Source organism: Physeter macrocephalus, chromosome 5 (assembly GCF_002837175.3).
Source record: "Physeter macrocephalus isolate SW-GA chromosome 5, ASM283717v5, whole genome shotgun sequence".
Lineage (NCBI taxonomy): Eukaryota > Metazoa > Chordata > Mammalia > Artiodactyla > Physeteridae > Physeter > Physeter macrocephalus.
Window position 1 is genome coordinate 14,237,704 of NC_041218.1, and position 19,702 is coordinate 14,257,405.

General features: G+C 38.9%; 1 protein-coding gene across 2 annotated transcripts in view; it reads left to right on the forward strand.

The window, feature by feature from the left end:
* KDM7A (lysine demethylase 7A) overlaps positions 1-19,702 on the forward strand; it is an 80,829-nt gene extending 61,127 nt beyond the window's left edge. Inside the window, exons 12-20 of one of the 2 annotated variants that reach the window (XM_024129023.3) lie at positions 3,770-3,979; positions 5,444-5,568; positions 5,782-5,936; positions 7,200-7,297; positions 7,789-7,937; positions 8,335-8,543; positions 9,866-9,951; positions 12,189-12,462; positions 13,119-19,702. In XM_024129023.3, coding sequence (XP_023984791.1) covers positions 3,770-3,979; positions 5,444-5,568; positions 5,782-5,936; positions 7,200-7,297; positions 7,789-7,937; positions 8,335-8,543; positions 9,866-9,951; positions 12,189-12,462; positions 13,119-13,213 — 1,401 coding nt within the window. In that variant the 3' untranslated portion in view covers positions 13,214-19,702. Of the gene's footprint in view, positions 1-3,769; positions 3,980-5,443; positions 5,569-5,781; positions 5,937-7,199; positions 7,298-7,788; positions 7,938-8,334; positions 8,544-9,865; positions 9,963-12,188; positions 12,463-13,118 lie in introns of those variants that run through there. The other variant, XM_055084798.1, reaches the window with a different exon arrangement.

The following is a 19,702-nucleotide window of genomic DNA, read 5'->3' on the forward strand; positions in this document are numbered from 1 at the left end:
GCCAGACAGTTTTCCAAAGTGGTTGTACCATTTTACACTCTCACCAGTAAAGTGTAGGAGTTGTAGTTGTTCCATATCCTTGCCAGTAAGTATTTGGTGTTTTCAGTCTTTTTCATTTTTGCTATTGCAGAGAATATGAAATGTTGTTTCATTGTGGTGTTAGTTTACATTTTCCTGAAGACTGATGATGTTGAACACCTTTTTGTGTGCATGGCTGTCTGTATATCTTCCCTTATGAAGTATCTGAAGTTTTTGCCCATTTAAAAAATTGTTGTTTTTATTATTGATTTTTAGGAGTTTATTATATATCCTGGACGCAAGTTCTTTGTCCTTTGGCATGCATTCATTCATGTATGTACAGATGATGTATATTATATATGAGATATATACATATATAATAATAGTAAATATTTACCCATAGCCTATGGTTTATCTTTTCATTGTCTTCATGGTGTCTTTTTTTTTTTTTTTTTAACTTTTTTTCCCTTGAGATATAGTTCGTATGAAAAATGGTGTCTTTTTATGAGCAGAAATTTTTAATTTTGAAGAAGTCCAATTTATGAAATCTTTTTCTTTTATAAATAGTACCTTTTTGTGTGTCCTCTCTAAGAAATCTTTGCCCACCCAAGGTCTTGAAGATACTTTCTTTTTTTCCTAGAAGCTTTTACATTTAGGTAAATGGCCAATCTTGAAATTTTATACATAACATAAGGTAAATTAAGGCATTATTTTTTTCCCCATATTTTTATCTAGTTTTCTTAGCACCCTTTCTTGAAACCAGTTAGTTTTTTAATGCTTCCCTTTGAAAACGCATAGAAAGCCAAGAAAATTTTTTAAGACAAAGACCAAAAATAAAGGATAAAAAGGGGAAAAAGAAAGTATTCAGAGGAAACAATCAATAAGCAAATAAGTCTCTAGCCCAAAACCCAAACATAACTGATACCCTGAAGAGAGAAAAGAGTAAATAGTACCTCCATGAAAAAAGAACAGGAAGCTTTAACAAAGGAACATTCAAAGAAAAAAGAAAAGGAGCTCTTGGAAATTAGAAATAAAATAGAAACAAAATTTAGTAGAATGGTTGGACGATAGAGTTGGAAAAATCTCTCCCAAAGTTTAAAAAAAAAAAAAAAGACAGAAATAGGACAGAAAAATTAGGTCATTTTACACAATCACTGTCAAAATAATGTGAGTTCCAGAAAGAGATAACAGAGAAAACAAGATTATCAGAAGAATAATCAAAGAAAATGTTTTAGAATTCAAGGACACACCTTCCCAAATTGAGAACTCTACAGAATGCCTGGTACAGTGAGTGAAAAAAGGCACATTTGGTTACATTTCAGAATACATGTAATGAAGTATATCCTAAAAAGCATCAAAGAAGGAAGAATGGGTCATATACAAAGAACTGGGAATGAGAATAATATCAGATTTCTCAACAATAACATTACAGACTAGAAGGCAATAAAGCAGACTCTTTAACATTCTGGGATAGGAGGGATGCCAACCTACAGGTCTGCGTTCAGCCAAGCTATAAGGCAAATACGATGGTAAAGATGTCAGAGAGGCAAGGTCTCAAACAATTTACCTCCATGTTCCCTTTCTCAGGAAACTCTTAGAGGATGTGCTGGGAGGGAGTAAACCGAGAAAGGAGGAGCCCTGGAATTCATTCTTCCAACAAATACTGAGTACCTACTATGTGCTGTGTCCCATCAGGAATGGGCGTAGAGCAGTGAACAAAACAAAGGCCCTGCCCCCGTGGAGCTTAGTAGGAAGAGGCTGGCTGTAAATATTTTAATGTCTCAGGAATAAAGGAGTGCTCTGAAGAAAATAAAGGAGGGGAAAAGGGTAGGGAGTGACAGCCAGAGGCTGTGGGGCGGGGATTGCAGCTTTACTTGGTAGAATGGGAGCAGGTCGGGAATGGCCTTCGGTATCATGTGCAGGCCCAGAGTGCAGCTAGTCCAGGATGGATCAGGAGAGTGAAAGGCTCCATATCAGTTGTTGATCTGAAATTCACATTTAACTGGGCATCTTGTACTTTATCAGGCCTTCCTGTCTAGGAGGTCTGTCTCCAAAGAAAAATATAAAGATTGATAAATTACTTAATGTGTTTGAATGTTTGCATTCTTCTAGTGGGAAGTTGGGGATCAGTTAGTGATAAATGCATAGGAAACAAAACAGATAGAGATGAGGCAATTATAAACTCAAGGGAAAGTCAAAGGATGTAAAAGTAACGGTAATAATAGTATGTTACATGGCACTGGGTTGTAAATAATTTTCATTGAGTCCAATTTAAATACTGAATACTGAAGGAAGAGAAAGTGGGTGTGCCTTTAGGAGAGGTGTGCAAAGATTAAGACTTTATCTTGCATAGTAGGGATTCAATAATGTCTGAAGCTGACAAACCAAGAAATAACAGTTTAAACATGTTCTTTAGACATTTGGAGGCAAATAACTGGAACAACAACAACAAAAAATACAGCTACAAGAGTTGGAAGTGCTGGGTATATACCCCAAAGAATTGAAAGCAGGGTGCACACACATGTTCATAGCAGCATTGTTCACAGCATCGAAAACGTGAAAGCAACCCGGATGTCCGTCACAGATGAATGGATGAACAAAATGTGGTATATACATACAATGGAATATTATTCAACATTAAAAAAGAAGGAAATTCTGACACATGCTACAACATGGATGAACCTTGAAGTTACTGTGTTAAGTGAAATAAGCCAGTCACAAAGGGAGAAATATTGTATGATCCCATTTACGTGTAGTTCCTAGAGTAGTCAGATTCACAGAGAAAGTAGAATGGTGGTTGCCTGGGGCTGGGGCTAGGGAGGAGTGGGGAGTTAATATTTAAGAGTTTGAGAGGATTAAAAAGTTCTGGAGATGGATAGTGGTGATGGTTAGACAGCAATGTGAAATGTACTTAATGCTACTGAACTGTGGCATTTTACACTTTAAAATGGTAAATTACGTATACGTTATGTATAAATTACGTATACGTATATTATGTGGTACAAAATTCTGTGTATGTTACTACAATGTTTAAAAACTTGCAAGTTGTTACCTCTGGGGAAAGTGAATCAGAGGGGGACGAATAGACTGCACTTTTCATGATATGCTTACAGAGTTTTCTTTTTTTTTTTTTTTTTTTTTTTTGTGTTACGCGGGCCTCTCACTGTTGTGGCCTCTCCCATTGCGGAGCACAGGCTCCGGACGCGCAGGCTCAGCGGCCGTGGCGGGCCCAGCCGCTCCGCGGCATGTGGGATCTTCCCGTACCGGGGCACGAACCCGTGTCCCCTGCATCGGCAGGCAGGCGGACTCTTAACCACTGCGCCACCAGGGAAGCCCCTAGAGTTTTAATTTTTAAAGCTGCATAGAGATGTGTGACTTTGGTGTAAAAAGCATTTATTGATTTATGGAATTATGTATGTGAAAGAATTTCATCATAGGGAAGAACTGGAAGCAGCCTAAATAATTGCCATTAAATATTAGGTCAATAAATTATGCCTTATCTCTACAGTAGGATATGACACAGCCTTTAAAATGATATTGAAAATCAAGGAAATATGTTCACAGTATATTATGTGGGGGAGAGAAGGGGAAAAGATCTCAGCAAAGCTGTTCAAGTTTTATAATTTGGTGTTTTCTGTGTATATGATTAAACTGAATGTTTTTTGTTTTCTAAAATATTTTTATGGCTGATTATTTAGTCAGGTATGTTTGTGGCCTTGTCATAAAAATACCCTGAATTTCATTCTTAAAGGAGGAAAACGGCAAACCAGTTAAATCTCAGGGAATTCCTACTGTATGTCCAGTTTCACGATCCTCAAATGAAGCAGCTTCCCCATACCATTCCCGACGAAGGATGCGGAAACTTCGAGATCATAATGTCCGAACTCCTTCTAACCTAGACATCCTGGAGCTCCACACGAGGGAGGTGCTCAGAAGACTGGAGATGTGTCCCTGGGAAGAGGCAAGCTTCCGTTCCATGGTCACACGAGAGACTTGGTCATTTCTGAAAGGCCTTCAGAAGGACTATAGAAAGAGAACAGTCCAGCCGTTCTTGTTGTCTGATCTTTGCTTAGTGCTGTAGGGGTCAGCAGCGCTTCTGCTCGTGACAGGGACATGCTTCAGTGTAGAAGTAGGACGAACAGATCTCATCTGTTCGCCGACATGTTTACTGAGTGCTTACCAAGTGCTGCGTGCTCTTCTAGGTTCTGGAGAAGATACCAGAGTGAGCATAACCTAAGTCCCTGCCCTGGTGTAGCTTCCATCCTAGCTCAAGTTGGAAGGATTGAAGTCACAGACAGATATTAGAATAATATAATTTCAGATAAATGTTATGAAGAAAGAGAGCAGTAGAGCCAGAGAATTAAAGGGCTCGGGCGGCTGGCTGCTTTAGCTCAGGTGGTCAGAGAGCCTCTCAGATGGGTGCATTTGAATGCTGCTTACATAGCAGAAGAAGTCAGATGGATTCACAGACTTGAGGACGAGTATTTCACGCAGCGGGAAGAGCAAGTACGGAAGGCCTTCCCGGCCCAGCAGCAGCAGCGTGGGCGTCTGTTAAACCCATGGCTGCAGTCTGAGGAGTGATGGCCTCGTGGACAAAGGGGAGAAGCAGTGGGGCAGTAATGAGCTCAGTGTAGGGCCTTTGTAAAACATGCTAATGACATGTGGTGAGATCCATATCATCCATGATTTTACATCTTAAATAGAGGATAATTTAAAATGAATAAGATAGTATCTCTTAATTAACATATTTAAAGAAGCTATATAGAAATGAAAACTTCCTTAAATATTTTAAATTTTATATAATTATATTTATACTGTTTTAAGCTTTTGTTGTTCTAAACCGCCTTAAACCCATAGCCATCTAGGAGAAGATTTAGCTTATTATAAAAGGTTCTATTTATTATTAAAGAAAAATACTACCACGAAAAGGAAATATTCTTTATGTATTGAAAACCAGCTACTGTTGTGCCTTTATGTCACCCGGTGGCCTTTGTTCCTGGTGATAGCAGGGTGATGACCTGTAAATAGCTGGGAGTGCCTGGTGGGAAGACTAGAGATTAGGTCAAAGATAGGGTGACTGGAAAAGGACCCAGCAGCCAGCACTTTTCTCCAGCTTTTCAGTTTTTCAGCTTTCTGCAGAGTGAAATGTCTGAATTCACTTGCTAGAGATTTTATATTCTGTGTTATAGAATGTGCTTTATAGTTCCTGGCCCTACGGAAAGGTGAACCGGATTCATGCTTTGGTTTTAGGAACCGTTTAGTTTTCGTGCCACGCCACTGCAAATGCCCTAGCCTCGGAGGCTGCCCAGCACTCTTCAGCATGCCAGGCTAGGGGGGGAGGTGGTGGGTGGTATACAGTTCTTTACTTGTCAAGCTGGTATATTTGAGGGCGGAGGTTAAGTAAGTTCTGTTTTTATACTTTAAGGACATTTTGAGCTCTAAACTGAATGGAAAATTCAACAAACATCTCCAGCCATCTTCCACGGTACCTGAATGGAGAGCGAAAGATAATGATCTCCGATTACTGCTGACAAATGGAAGGATAATTAAGTATGTGAAGTAGATCAAAGTATCCAACAGATTAGTTTTCAGTGGATTCCCTCTGTTCATTTAATCTCTGGTCCAGACCATTACACAGCTGCCTGAAATATGGGGAAAGTGTCTTAGTTCTCTATTTTCTCTGTGAATTAAGGAGGGTTTAATACCGTTTGGCTACATGGTTGCACTGTTTTCTGACTCGATTGTTTTTCCCACTGTATACAGGGATGAGAGACAACCCTTTGCAGATCAGAGTCTTTATACAGCAGACAGTGAAAATGAAGAGGATAAGAGAAGGACAAAAAAGGCAAAAGTGAAGGTGGAAGAGAGCTCAGGAATAGAGGGGGTGGAGAATGAAGCGTCTCAGAAACCACTTAACAGTATGTTTGTTTTAATGGTCATTTTAAAGGTCTGCTCGTTACCAATGTGCTAATAATATGTAAAGTAACTTGCTAATTTTAAAGTGCTTAAATCAGTAGTAGGATTACAATTTCTGTGTCCCTGATACTCTTTTGAGAAGTCTGGAGCATTTCTGAGTCGTCTCTCCATCAGGGAAATGCCAGACGTGACCACCAAGTGAGGGGTGGTGTCCAGGGAAGGTGGTATTAGTGACGAGGATGTCGCCGGCCAGTGACACCCTCATCTAGTGACAGTTTTTACAAGAGTCACATGAAGCTCATGCATCTTACGGGCCTCTACTCCAAATAATAAAATAATAAAGTTGCAAGTTTAATCCTATTTCTGAGATAATTTTAGCTAACATACATATGGTTTTCAGAATTAGGAGACATATAGAACTGGCTGATCTGAAGCTATTGGCAATCCATGTATTGTTTTATTTGATTGCCTGTTGACAGGAAGGCCTCTACTTGGTTATTAATTGGTTATCATCAGTGTGATGAATAGTAACACCTGCTCCTCCTCGAGATCTTTCTTCTTTGAATGAAGTCTTCATTTTCTCAACGATCTTCAGGGCCTCCATATACCCTTCTATCTTAAAAAGGAGTTAAATATTTTAGTACTTGATAAGTAAATGTTCCAGGTGATTAACATTATTTAATCCATGTTGGATACCTCAGTCCTGCTAATTCTGGGTAAGTTTGGTATTGCTGTAGTTGCTGACTCTGCCTTTGTTCTCATGTCTGGGGAGAGGCAGCTAATCAATGGAATTCATCCAACAGTTGTTGAGGAGTGCTACAGCAAGAGAGAGAGGCAGGGCTGGAGCCTGGTTCAAGCTTGTTGGAGTCACCGTCTACTTGAATGTGTCTTAGGCTTAGGAGAGTTTTTTTTGTTTTGTTTTCTGTTGAGAGAAATAACGCACAACGGAAAGTGAAAAGCATCTTGTAGCTAATTTTAGTGTTAGAGGTTTTTTTCTGGAAAGAAATATAAAATAGTCAACCCACCCATATAAGGATTATATCATCATATTCAACAAATACCCCAGATGTTTTAAGAATACACGTTAATCTGTGTTTTGGTCAATTTGGGAGATAGTCCATGGGGGAAGAATGAAGACAATGATAGCAGTGAGAAAAGCACAGAGCAGGTGCGGTTGAGACATCTCACAAAGTTGGACAGGCTTTGGATGGCACTGTATTCAAATTCTAATGACTCTGTTTTTCTCTCATCATTTTCCTTCTCAGGGTTTTTAACAAGTGTGAAATCAGAACTCAGGAATCGATCATCAGAATATTCTGATATTTCTGATTCAGAAGACTCTGGACCTGATTGCACCACACTGGTATGCCTGGAACCCTTAACTTAAAGTTATGTGACAAAAAGATGAACACCCACTTTCCTTTACCTAGGAGGAAAGTGAATGACAGCTTTGCCAAAGCCTGTCGCTCTGACCTTTGCGGCACAGGGCCTTCTCTGCAGTGGTAATTATACACACACGTCCCATCATGTGACTATTTACATCTGATCGACATAGCTTTTGTCTGATTTTGGAAAGCGTGGAGGGAGATACTGTTCTCATGTTTCTTGTATTTCTCTCATAGGTTATATTTCATTTTGCCTTAAAGAAAACCTGTACCATGTGTGGTTTTTTTTTTACTAAGGAATTATGTTACTGTAGTTATTAGCGATTTTCACTTTTTCATATGAAATACAGAAATAATTCCATGATAATTAAGATTCTCACTTTCACTAGACAGATAAAGTGTTTCTGGTTAGTTTGTACAGACCTGTTCAGATTTCTTATATAGATTTGCCTCCATTTAATTATCTCAGAAAAATAATTTTACCACTGAAGAGTCTGAAAGTTCAGGTGATGAAAAGAAACAAGAAATTACATCAAACTTTAAGGAAGAATCTAGTGTGATGAGGAGCTTCCTTCAAAAGAGCCAGAAGCCATCTAGAAGCGAAATGCCAGTTAAAAGGTAGGCATGCTGATGATGGTAGTCTTATTATATTGTGATATAAATGATAGGAAAACGTTTGTTGCTTTGTTTTGTTTGGGGTTTTTGTTTTGTTTTGTTTTAAATTTTACCAGAAATTTTATTAGAATTAAAAGGGTTCTTGCCTGGGGCTTTCCTGGTGGCGCAGTGGTTGCGCGTCCGCCTGCCGATGCAGGAGAACCGGGTTCGCGCCCCGGTCTGGGAGGATCCCACGTGCCGCGGAGCGCCTGGGCCCGTGAGCCATGGCCGCTGAGCCTGCGCGTCCGGAGCCTGTGCCCCGCAACGGGAGAGGCCACAACAGAGGGAGGCCCGCATACCACAAAAAAAAAAAAAAAAAAAAAAAAAAGGTTCTTGTCTTTTTTGCTGATCCGCTCTTTAGGGAGTGTCCTACCTCGACGAGCACAGAGGAAGAAGCTATTCAGGGCATGCTGTCTATGGCAGGGTTGCACTATTCCACGTGTTTACAAAGGCAGATACAAAGCACAGACTGCGGTGGTGAAAGACACTCTCTCCAGGATCCCAGCAGCTGCCACAGCAGTAACCACGAGGTTAGGCAGCTGTATCGCTGTGATAAGCCAGTGGAAAGTGGTAAGAAACATAAACTATAAGTCTCTGAAAAATAACATATAAGCCCCACCTTAATAGCCCTGTCATTCCTAGTTGAGGTTAGGGATTATGAATAAGAATTGTTTATTGCACATCTTTAGTTGGAAATGGTGTTAAGCCTGTTGGCAGAAGAATACATAATGTTGACAAATGTAAGATGCAAGTATAAGAACTCAAAATGTAAATTAATGGATTAAGAGTTGTGTTCACTGGCTGTCACAAGACAGTATTGTTTCCCTTTTATAAGTCGGTCAGAGTGGAGGGAATGTTTTGATGTCTTAATTGATGTGCTAAGTTTGAACAATCAACTCTTTTTCCTTTTGTGGAAGCAAGTTTTGAACTGTTTCTGCTTGAGGATATTCTCTCCTACTTGAAAAGGAAGCATTAGGAAAGAGAGAAGACTCGGTGGCATTATCAGTGATGCCACACAGGGTTTTCTTCTGTCTGCCTTTGGTGAAAAATTTTATTTCCCTAAAAATCTGAGGAGGATTGGGGAGAAGATGGTACCACATTAAAACTGAAGTCTGTTGTGGACATTGTGTTCATTCCCACCTAGCTGTGTTAACTAAGTACCAGGAGCTTGACATTGATTTCACTTAATTCTCGAAACAACATTTTGGGTGTATGTAATGTAGCTTTAACAGGTAAAGGAAAAAAGACTTAGTGGACTTCACTTGCCCATACTTAGATAGCTGTTCAGAGGTTGGAATTTGAACCCAGGACTAGACCGTTTGATCTCAAAATCTTTGTTTATTGTGTAAGAGGAAACTGAGGTTTAAAGAGGTTAAGTAACTTGCCTTAAGATGCATTGATAATGGAAGAACTTAAATTCAAATCTGGGTTTGTCTGTCTTTCCACTATACCATTCTGTCTCCCTGTAATCTCTTTGTCCCTTGAAAAGAAAGCTTCTATGGAAATGCTGCCAAATTCAGGCAAACATATGCCTTTATTCTATATGAGAAAATACATTACTTTTAGAGAAAGTATTATTGCACTTGGTTTTACAGCTACAGCAGATGTCCATAGAATTTGATGTAGGTCCTCCAGCATTTGGCATAAAATCCTGCCATAGAAAGACAGTCATTGGGAGAATTGAAAGAATTAACATGTTAGATTGAGAGCTGCTGACTGTTTTGTTTTTGAGAGGGAAAAGAGTGTGGTGAAAGTATATGAATAAAGAGTTAGTATATTCATTTTAAAATAAAATGTCAATATAAATTTACTTTCAATTTTAAGTAGCAGGCTAACTTTGTTCTTTATGATCCAGTTTGTGCGAAGATCATTTAATTAAAATTTCTCTTTAGGGTATCATGTCAAGACTGAAGATCAAGACTTGAGGAGTTCTTCCTGGATTAAACAATTTGATACAACTTCCAGATTTAATCGTCAGGTATATTCAAGGTTTGAAACGTTAAAATAGATTGTCATTGGCTCTGTTTTTGCTTTCTTTTTTTAAGCTGCAACCAGTAATCAACCACTAGACCTGGAAAGCTTAAAAATTACCATTAAACACACATTTGAACAGCTATCCATTTTTAGGGATTCTGACATAATGACTGATGAAAGGCTTATGGATAGAATGTGATCTGGAAAAGAACAGTTTATTTAGGAAAACAGTTAAAAATTCCTGGCTGCCAACACCTTTAGGTTATGTCTGGCTAGAATGAAACATGAAAGGAAAAAAAAAAGTACCACGAGGATCCTTTTAGTCTCTGACGTTGTCAGATTTTTTTTTTTTAATGTTATTTTTTTTTGGCTGTGTCGGGTCTTAGTTGCGGCGCACGGGATCTTTGTTGAGGTGTGCAGCTTCTCTCTATTTGTGGCGTGTGGGTTTTCTCTTTCTAGTTGTGGCGCGCAGGCTCCAGGGTGCGTGGGCTCTGTAGTTGTGGTACGCAGGCTTAGTTGCCCTGTGGCACGTGGGATCTTAGTGCCCTGACCAGGGATCGAACCCACGTCCCCTGCATTGTAAGGCGGGTTCTTTACCACTGGACCACCAGGGAAGTCCCTGTCAGATATTTTTAGATACTAAATTTCTTTGAGAATTTGATGACAGTTACGGATTCTCTTTCCAGAAAAATGTCCATCATAAATATGACTTGTGCTTACATTTTCTCGTGGTCTGTGCCCACCCTCACTCCAGACCATTCGTTGACTCCAGATTAAGAGCCCCTGCTCTAAGAGAAGGCGCTTGATGTTTTAGGATCCTGGTGTATGAAGGCTTATACCAAACAAAACGAACCCAAAATACCTTTTTAAAAAACCGAAACTTTACCAGTAGCACCATACAAGGAAAGCAGTATGAGCTTTTGCTGCAGACCTTGGAAAATGACAGCCGAAGAAAGAATCAAAATTCTCATGTGGCAGAGTGGAGTCTTCAAGCCTCCCCAACCCCAAGCATTCTCTGAGTAGCAGAAATATGGGTAGTTTTTATGTTCTTCATTAGGCTTATCTATATTTTCTAAATACTTATCAATTACAGTTATAGTAAGAAAAAGAACCAAGTTATTTTTTCAAGGCAAGTACAAGTTCTTTTAATGGAAAGATATGCTCCAGGGTCAAAGGTCAGTTAAGAAATCCCTGAACTATTAAGAATTCACTTATTCAGTGTATGATTTTATAGTGCCTCACTGGTTATCAAATTTATAACTCATTAGCATTATAGGATTTAGTATTGAAAGTAAGCTATTATTTAAATCTAATGGTTGTTTTTATAATTGTCTGAAAATAAAGAAGTAGGGGACAGATGATTAGCAAGATCACCTTAGAGAAGATTGAATTTCTATTGACTGTAATCTAGCGAGAGGTATTAGAAGGTATGTCAGATTGAACAGCTGTTTCTTCATGGTCAACAGTATTTGTGAGACTATTTTTTTTTTTTTTTTTGCGGTACGTGGGCCTCTCACTGCTGTGGCCTCTCCCGTTGCGGAGCACAGGCTCCGGACGCGCAGGCTCAGTGGCCATGGCTCACGGGCCCAGCCGCTCCGCGGCACGTGGGATCCTCCCGGACCGGGGCACGAACCTGGGTCCCCTGCATTGGCAGGCGGACACCCAACCACTGCGCCACCAGGGAAGCCCTGTGAGACTATTTTAAAGCAAGTCTGTGTTGAATGCTGTTTTTAAAAGTTACTTGACCGTTACAGAACCAGAAATTCACTTTAATACACACACACACACACACACACACACACACACACACACACACACACTTAAAACTAGTTTCGTAAGACATCGCATCTGCAGCACACTCTTTTCGAGTTTATCTTTCCTTCTCTTTTTAATTCTGGTCAGGACCCTCTCTGTTTTGATTTCAAGACCCACCAGTCATCTATCTATCTATCTCTATCTATCTCTCTATCTATCTATCTGTCTATCTATCTGTCTGTGTCTTCTTCTCGACTTAAATTACGAGGCATCTTCAAGACTTGAATCCTTCATCACTTCTAGGTTTTGGAATGAGATGACCATCAGGAGGGGTGGTTTTCTGTGGCTACTACATGTTAAGAAAACCCAAGTTCAGTAATCTGTTTCTTCTCTCTCTTGAATTGTTAATGCATAGAGAGGTTAAATACCTTACTTATCTTAAAGGAACCCTAAAAATTCGACCTTATTTCCTTCCTTCTTTTTTAGGATCTAAGTAGAGGCCAGAAATGTATCAGAAAGGAAGTTTCATCAGAAATCAGTCAGAAGGTACAAAGTAGGAATTCTGTGGACAGCAGTGGCTCAAGCCCTCAGAATGGAAAGTATATGCAGAGTTCAAGCTTGATGTCAGGGGCATGCCAGATAAGTAATGGCAGTATAAGCCCAGAAAGGCCTGTTGGTGAAACTTCCTTTTCAGTGCCCCTTCACCCCACCAAGAGACCTGCATCAAATCCACCACCTATCAGCAACCAGGCAACAAAAGGTAACTGCTACATGTGTATAGGTTAAGTACATTTCTGACTGTATACGTTGGTGACAGTAGCAGTTTAGATAGACATCGTCTGTACCCTCACGTTGCTCACAGCCTGCTGCATCACAGACAGTGCAGCGATAGCAGCGTGCACAGGTTACTATGGGGACAGAGAAGAAGGATACCTCAGTCAACCCTGAGGAGCAGGAGGGGCTTGCTGGAGGGGGAGGTAGATCCTGGAGAGGCTGATAATGGGTTAGCCATGCTGAGGTGGGGGAAGGACAGGGTAGACAGCACCGAAGGCAAAGGAGACAGTGTGACCCACAGGACAAAGGGGAGAAACAGCACAGGGTTATGTATGAAACTGCCATCAGTTTCGTTGCTGAAGGACAGTTTGAGGCAGGATCGGGGAAGAGCTCGTGCTGAAGAGACAGGCAGGGATCAGAGCGTGGGAGGGTCTCGTAAGTCTTAATGAAGGAGTTTGGCCCTTACCTCTCACATGATGAGGCGGAAGTTTTAAGCATTGGAATTCCAGAAGTGTGACCCTGCCCATTCAAAACACCGAAAAGCCTTTGCCTATCATGTCGCCCTTGTTTAAATCTTCCAGGTGCTGTCACCTATGATTTTCATTGTTATTTATGCTGTTGTTGGTGTTCTGTATATTATAGGTAAACGTCCAAAAAAAGGAATGGCAACAGCCAAACAACGTCTTGGGAAGATCCTTAAATTGAACAGAAATGGCCACGCACGTTTCTTTGTGTGACAGAGCTGCGGTTGTGGTCACTCTTTTTTTCGGAGACCGGTCTCGGGGTACGGGAGCCTGGAGCTTCCGTGCGCCCCCGCTGAAGCAGTTTGCATGTACCGTAGGGAACACTGCCTGAAGAACAAAATGAACCTGATGCTGCATTTTCACTGTGCCACACCCACTCAGCAATAACCATTTTGGACCTGGTGGGGAGAGGAAGAAGGAGGGTAGAACCTTAAAAAGAGACCTTGAACTGGAAAGGGTCTCTTGTCAGGGCTTGAATTTCATTTTGTTGTTGGTAGTGTTTTGATTTATTTTCAGTGGTAGGGTAAAGAATTATCAATAATTTATTTAACAGATTTTTTTTTAAAGTTAACAGCTTTTAAATTCTTTCTTTTTTAAAGCTATTTATTTGGAAGATTTCTGGAGAAATATCTCACTAATTTAGATTTAAGAATGTGAAGGTTTTTAAATTATTTTTGATAGTGTGTGTGTTACATGTGGGGAAGAGCCACGGTAACAGTAACTAGTCTGGACTCTTAAATTTGCTATTCAGGTTAAAGTCTTAAACAGGGATTTGATGCATTAATTATTTTAAATTAAGATGTATATGAAAATCATTTTATTTTATATAATTCATGTGTTTTTTATAAGCTATTAGCTTCGCTTTTGCTAACATCCAAGGTGCATACTGTTATCCAGGTCGATTACCTACATCCCACCTTCCCTCTGCACTCCCCATCATTTCATAACGACCCAAGACTCTTCTCTTTGCAGGGAAATACTTTCATAGCCAATGTGTAAGAACTACATAGAAGACCCCACATGCCTCATTTCATTTGACATTGCAATTTTCTTCTAAATAGAAAAGTAGGCTTCTTGCATTTTCATTTTTTGCTGATGATATCTGGGTCCCAAAGAGTACAGCTTTAATATCTTTTTCCTACTTGTGGGAAAAGTATTATAAGTTTGGTTAAACTGTCATGTTTGTAGTTTTTCAAATACATTTGTAACTACAGAGGGCCTTCTTCATACTACTGGTGTTGGAGGGCAGGACCAACACCTGCCACAGAGGTTATATTTTATTGATGCTTTTATTCTGTATACCTAATTTGTTGGAAAATATAAAATATGGTTTGACTTAGAATATTCAAATCTGCATAATAAGCCGTAATATAATAAGACTATACTATATTAAGTTGTATAGAAGCAAGCATGTTGGAGTAGATGATTTGGGTGTGTGTGTGTGTGTGTGTGTGTGTGTGTGTTTAGTTTTTTATTTCTTAACCTTCTAAAGAATTATTTAAGATACGGATTTGGAGTAAAATGGGTGCTTTTTGCAGTTTCTTCCATCTGTCCTAACTTAACCAGTGCATAGTGAGGTTAAGTATCTGGTTGAGCTTTAAGGAATCATTTCTCTACTTTGTGCACAACTTTTACTAAGTGCCAGTTTTCAGTTGCTTGCAATAGCTTATGTTTTCCTTTTCCGCCCCCCCATGACGTAAAAACAAGTGATTTCTTGGGGCGGGGGGCGGGCGGTGGAGATATTCCCAGTTCTGACACTAGAGCATTTTACAAGTTCCTACAAAGAAAATATAGGCAAATTGGATAAAATTTATTTTTATGGAGAAGAAATACGGCCATATTATGGGTTTGTCTTTTTTTTTTTTTTACTCAGCAAGGTAGCAGGACTTTCCCTTCTGTATTAAGTATCACTTGAAGAGCTAAGAAAAAAAAAAGTCTGTACCATTATCTTTCATGGTCACATTCAAATGTGTATTTTCAAAGAGAAATATTGCTTACTCTGCCTCCGTTCCAATATTTCATGGAATATATATGAAATATCTTACAAATTAGCCTTTTTGGTCCAAGTGACTGGACCACTGTCTGGGTCTTATCTGGGTGTCAGGAAGAAGAATTTTTATGGGAGTACTAAATGTCTGTAATAGGCCTACTTAAACTCTGTACGCTATGCCAAAACTAGGTAGAGATAGGTACAGTCAGTCATTTGTTGGTCATCAGAGCTCAAGATGTCAAAAATGTGGGTCTGCCTGTTTCTCCCACCTTCCCCACACAATATATTACTGTGATGTTTTGGTTTTCTGTAGACACCATTTTAGTGTTAAAATACACATGTTTTGGTGTTAGTTTAAGCATTGAGAATTATAATTTCTTTTTCCAGCTCCATTATGATTTGGGTTCTTTTGTGGCCTTTACATTTTTCACAGCTCTAAGTATTTTTAATTACCTTTTTTTTCTTAGCTATAAAAATGAAAATAAATAATTTATTTTTACGAATTAAAATTGTAGCCAGTATCTGCCCTGTGTACTTAGGCTGGTAAATACTAATTTTAAGTAGCCAGTATGTTGAACTTTTAAGTGAAGGAACTGTGGATTCATTTTTGGCAGTGTTAGCCCATTAACTGGCTAAGTTCAAAAAACTTTCAGTAACATGAAAAAACCACTAAAACAAAATACATGTAATCTTTTTGTGTATTGGTAAAAGTCCAGCCACTGATCCAGTGACTTCCTTGTCAAACCTCTTGTAAAATCACTGGCTGTGATGCATCCCTTTATCTTGTGGAAATGACAGAACTTTGAAGTAACTCAGCATCTGGACTCGACTGCAATAGACAGCCTTTTGTCTTTCCCTCAGTCTCATTTATTATGTGTTGTACAGACCCTGCAACCTAGAAAGACAGCAATGGTGGCATTTAGCTACTTAGAAGCAAATACAAATTATGTCAAACACTTATGATTTAACATATGCAATTTTAAGTGTAGTTAGTAGGTAATCATTTTCCTGTATTGATTGAAATAAGTGACTTCTATTAACCTGGGATCCACTGTACTGTAATTCATAATGTCACATAATATTATGCTCTCCAGTATTGATTAATGGTGTAAACTATACAAAGCTGGCAGATTATAATAGTTCAATACCTAGAAATACTTTGAACTTCATAAGTATCAGTTAATTTTTAAAGCATACAGAATTGAAAATTCTGACCGAAACCATCTTATAAACTCAGAAAACAAGCCCATCTTTATCACTGCTTAGCACTGAATACTGCTTAATTTTTTTTTGCTCTATTTTTTAATAATCCTAATTATTGCCTTTTTAATGAACTCTACTGTATTTATTCATATGAGATCAGCAGGTATTTATCAGACATCTACTATGTGCCCAGCACTACTTAGTACTGTGGGGGGCATATAAAGTTGAAGCTGTGTTGTTTGCTCTTGAAGGTATCTTCTCCAGGAAATAAGCAGTATTATTTTCACTTCTAAGCAAACTTAAGCAAGAGAACCCATTCATAAAACAAAATAAAACAAAACTTTATTAGTTTTAACAGAGATACACTATACAACTGTAGGGGTAGAAGTAAAAAAAAATTTTTTTTATATTTTCAAAATTTAAAAAACATTTCAAAAGTTAATAATTAAATGTTCGTAATCATAGGGGCATGTTGTAGCATGAAAGGGAGCAGAAGACCTCGGTGTTTGTCCAAGTTCTGCCCTTTATGTTTCAGCTGTGTGGCCTTGAAGAAGTCACTTATTCTTTCTGAGTCTTAGTTTTCTCATTTGTAAATTTGGATCAAAATGCAGTTAAGAAAAACACAGAAAAGCATTCCTTAATCTATTAACACTTCATATTTGCAGAGGATTTATCATTATTTAAGTTACAACTGACAACAAATGCACATTTATATGCATTTTAAAATGAAAACTGCTGTTACTTATAAAATTTGCGTCATATCAAATATATACCCAGAGCTTGCTACCTAAAAAATCTGAAGAATCTCTAACAAGATGCTGAATTAAAGTCAGAATCAGTGCATGAAGTGAAAGAAAAAGGAATGCGATACTTTATGGATAAGAAGTGAGAACGTTTATACTCAAGTAATCATTAAGATGATTTAAAGTAATTAAAAGATAATTTTAGGTTTTTCTCAAAGAGTACTGCTTCATAGATTCTGCATACTCTTCAGGGCACTAGCATAAGGTAAAATAAGTCATGGAATTAAAATGATTTAACAACTATCCATGGTACTAGGGTGGGAAAATAAGGTGGTAGATAGATGGGGATCAGCAAAGACAGCTCCGAGTTGGCCAACAATGGCTTGTTGGGTAGAGAGAGAAACAAACCACTGTAGTGTAGGAAGGGAGACTCGACCGGACAGCTTCAGAAGAAAGATTCTGCTTTTTCAAGAAATGCTCTTTATAGTGATTAGTCAACTCCCCAAAGAGCTGATGAATAATTGTATGGCCCAGTATACTACCGCCAGAAGTAGCTATTGCAGTATGTAAGCATTTTATGATTTCATATTCAGAGATGAGGGCTTTATAGAAATTTGAAATTTTTTCAAAAGTTCATTTTTCTCGTTAATTATTAAGCTAATTGCTTCCTCCAAAAAGAGAAGTTAAAGATCACCAGTCATTTTCAGATGCCCTAGACCTTCATCTAAAGCAGTTTTGAGAAGGTTGAACATCAGATCTTTAGCTTAAGAAGAGAGATAAATGAAACCCAGTGAGGGCAGTGACCTGCCTGGGGTCACAGTGGATCCCAAACCTCTAGTACTTTGCTTCCTACAGCAGCCCCTGTTCTGTGACACTGTGAGGCCTCTGCTCATCCTGTGGCGGGTGATGTTGATACACTTTCTAGAAGCCAGGTGGAAAGAAAGGGGAGGAAGTCACATACTCACTACATTGCTGTTGAACGTAATGTAATTTTAATAACGGAGCCTTACTAAAAGCCCTTCCCTTGTTTTTGATTTTTTTTTTCAGTGAATGTCATGCCGTAAGTCAAATATCTGCTATCCCTTACATAAAATTTTTTTAAGTTAAGGACGTTAAGAAGCAAATGCCTGTTTTCAAAGCAATTAGCTTATTGTGACTGTGGTTTTATTCTGTTATGGTGGGGTTTTTTTTCCCCTTTAGTGGGTATGGGAAAATAATACTCATTAACCTGCATTCTACCCCTTGGGAAAATAATACTCATTAACCTGCATTCTACCCCTTAGAGTCTCCCTCTCACCCTTCCTGTCCTTCCTAGTGTCCTGAAGCTTTGTCTTAACAAGCGCAACATTAAATTTTCTTTGTTAAAGCCTTTCTGAAACTGTATTCACTGATTCTTCCAACAAGTTTATCTGCTCTGCACTATTTCACTAATAAACCCTGGCTACCACGTAGCCCCTGACCTCCAAGTAGTTTACCTATGCAAGACCTGTGACATCCTGAATTCACTTTTCTTTATTTCAGAAAGCACCCCTAAATGGAACTTAATCAAAGATAAACCTTGTCTCCACCCAGTTTTATTTTGGCCATTTCCTATTCAAAATGTCAGCTATTTTCCCCCAAGATTTTTCACCAAAACAGTGATCATAAGTGCTGGAATATATACTATTTTGCAGGAATAAAATAACCCAGAAATACTCTTATATTTCTTTGGTGGATTTTGGTTGGTAACTGTTAACCAGCAGGAGGTGTAATATATAATGAGGAGTTGATTCCTTGCCTAGAATCATTTCTTCCCTCTAAGATTCATAGGATTCACCTTTTATTTTTACAAAGCATACATATAACTTCCACGTTATAGTCAGGGACCTGAGGTGTAACTTGCTGAGTGAACCCCAAGGTTATTTTATCTTGCAAAAGAAACCTAAACCAAACTAAGGGCCTTACATTTATGGTTAGACTGAATCAAAAGCTATAACCTCAGTTTTTCCGAAAACAGCTTCTGACTGCAAAGCAAGTCATGCAGTTGTTAGGTATGAAATAGCACTGATCAGGAAATGCCCATGCATCTTGGCAGACTGCATTTCCTTCCGAAAAGACTTTTCTACTTTTAATATAAATTAAGCCATAACAGTTTCATGCTGTGGAAAGAGGGTGAAAAGGTTCATTTTCAGAGATTATATAATATGAACTTTCACATTTACTGTGAAATGTCGAACTTTGCCAGTGCTTCAGCAGGTTTGTTTGATTTTGGGGGTGGGGTGGGGGGAGGGCAAAGGGTGGTGACAGGGAGGGGTAGTACTGGTTTTAGGGGGTTTAAATCTGTGAAATTTGAAAAGGGACAGTTGTTGGCTATGGTATTTACTAGTTTTGTAGTAATGTTTTGCTAGCCTGACTGACTTTCCTGAGCTGATTTTCATGCCCATGGTCCCAGGTGACTGTTAGCCTTTCTCGTTCGGGGTGTCTGCAGAGTAGTGTCTTGTTGTGTGGATAGGCGGTCAGTGTGTGTGCACATGTGTGTCCTTTGAATAGAGAAGCACACTGTGTGGCGACAGAGTGAGGTGTGGCTGGGAAGTGGGATGCTGAAGCTTTAAGAGCATTTTTTTTCGATTCATAACAGTATTTCCCATCTTTTGCCTGCAGGCAGGGAAAGTGTACAGTATTTATTTTGTTTCTGTTTTAAATTTGTAAGTTTTTAAGTAGCTTACATTGGTTATTATAGGGGAGGACAAGTGACTTGTTTAAAGTTGTATTTGGTATTCCTACTTT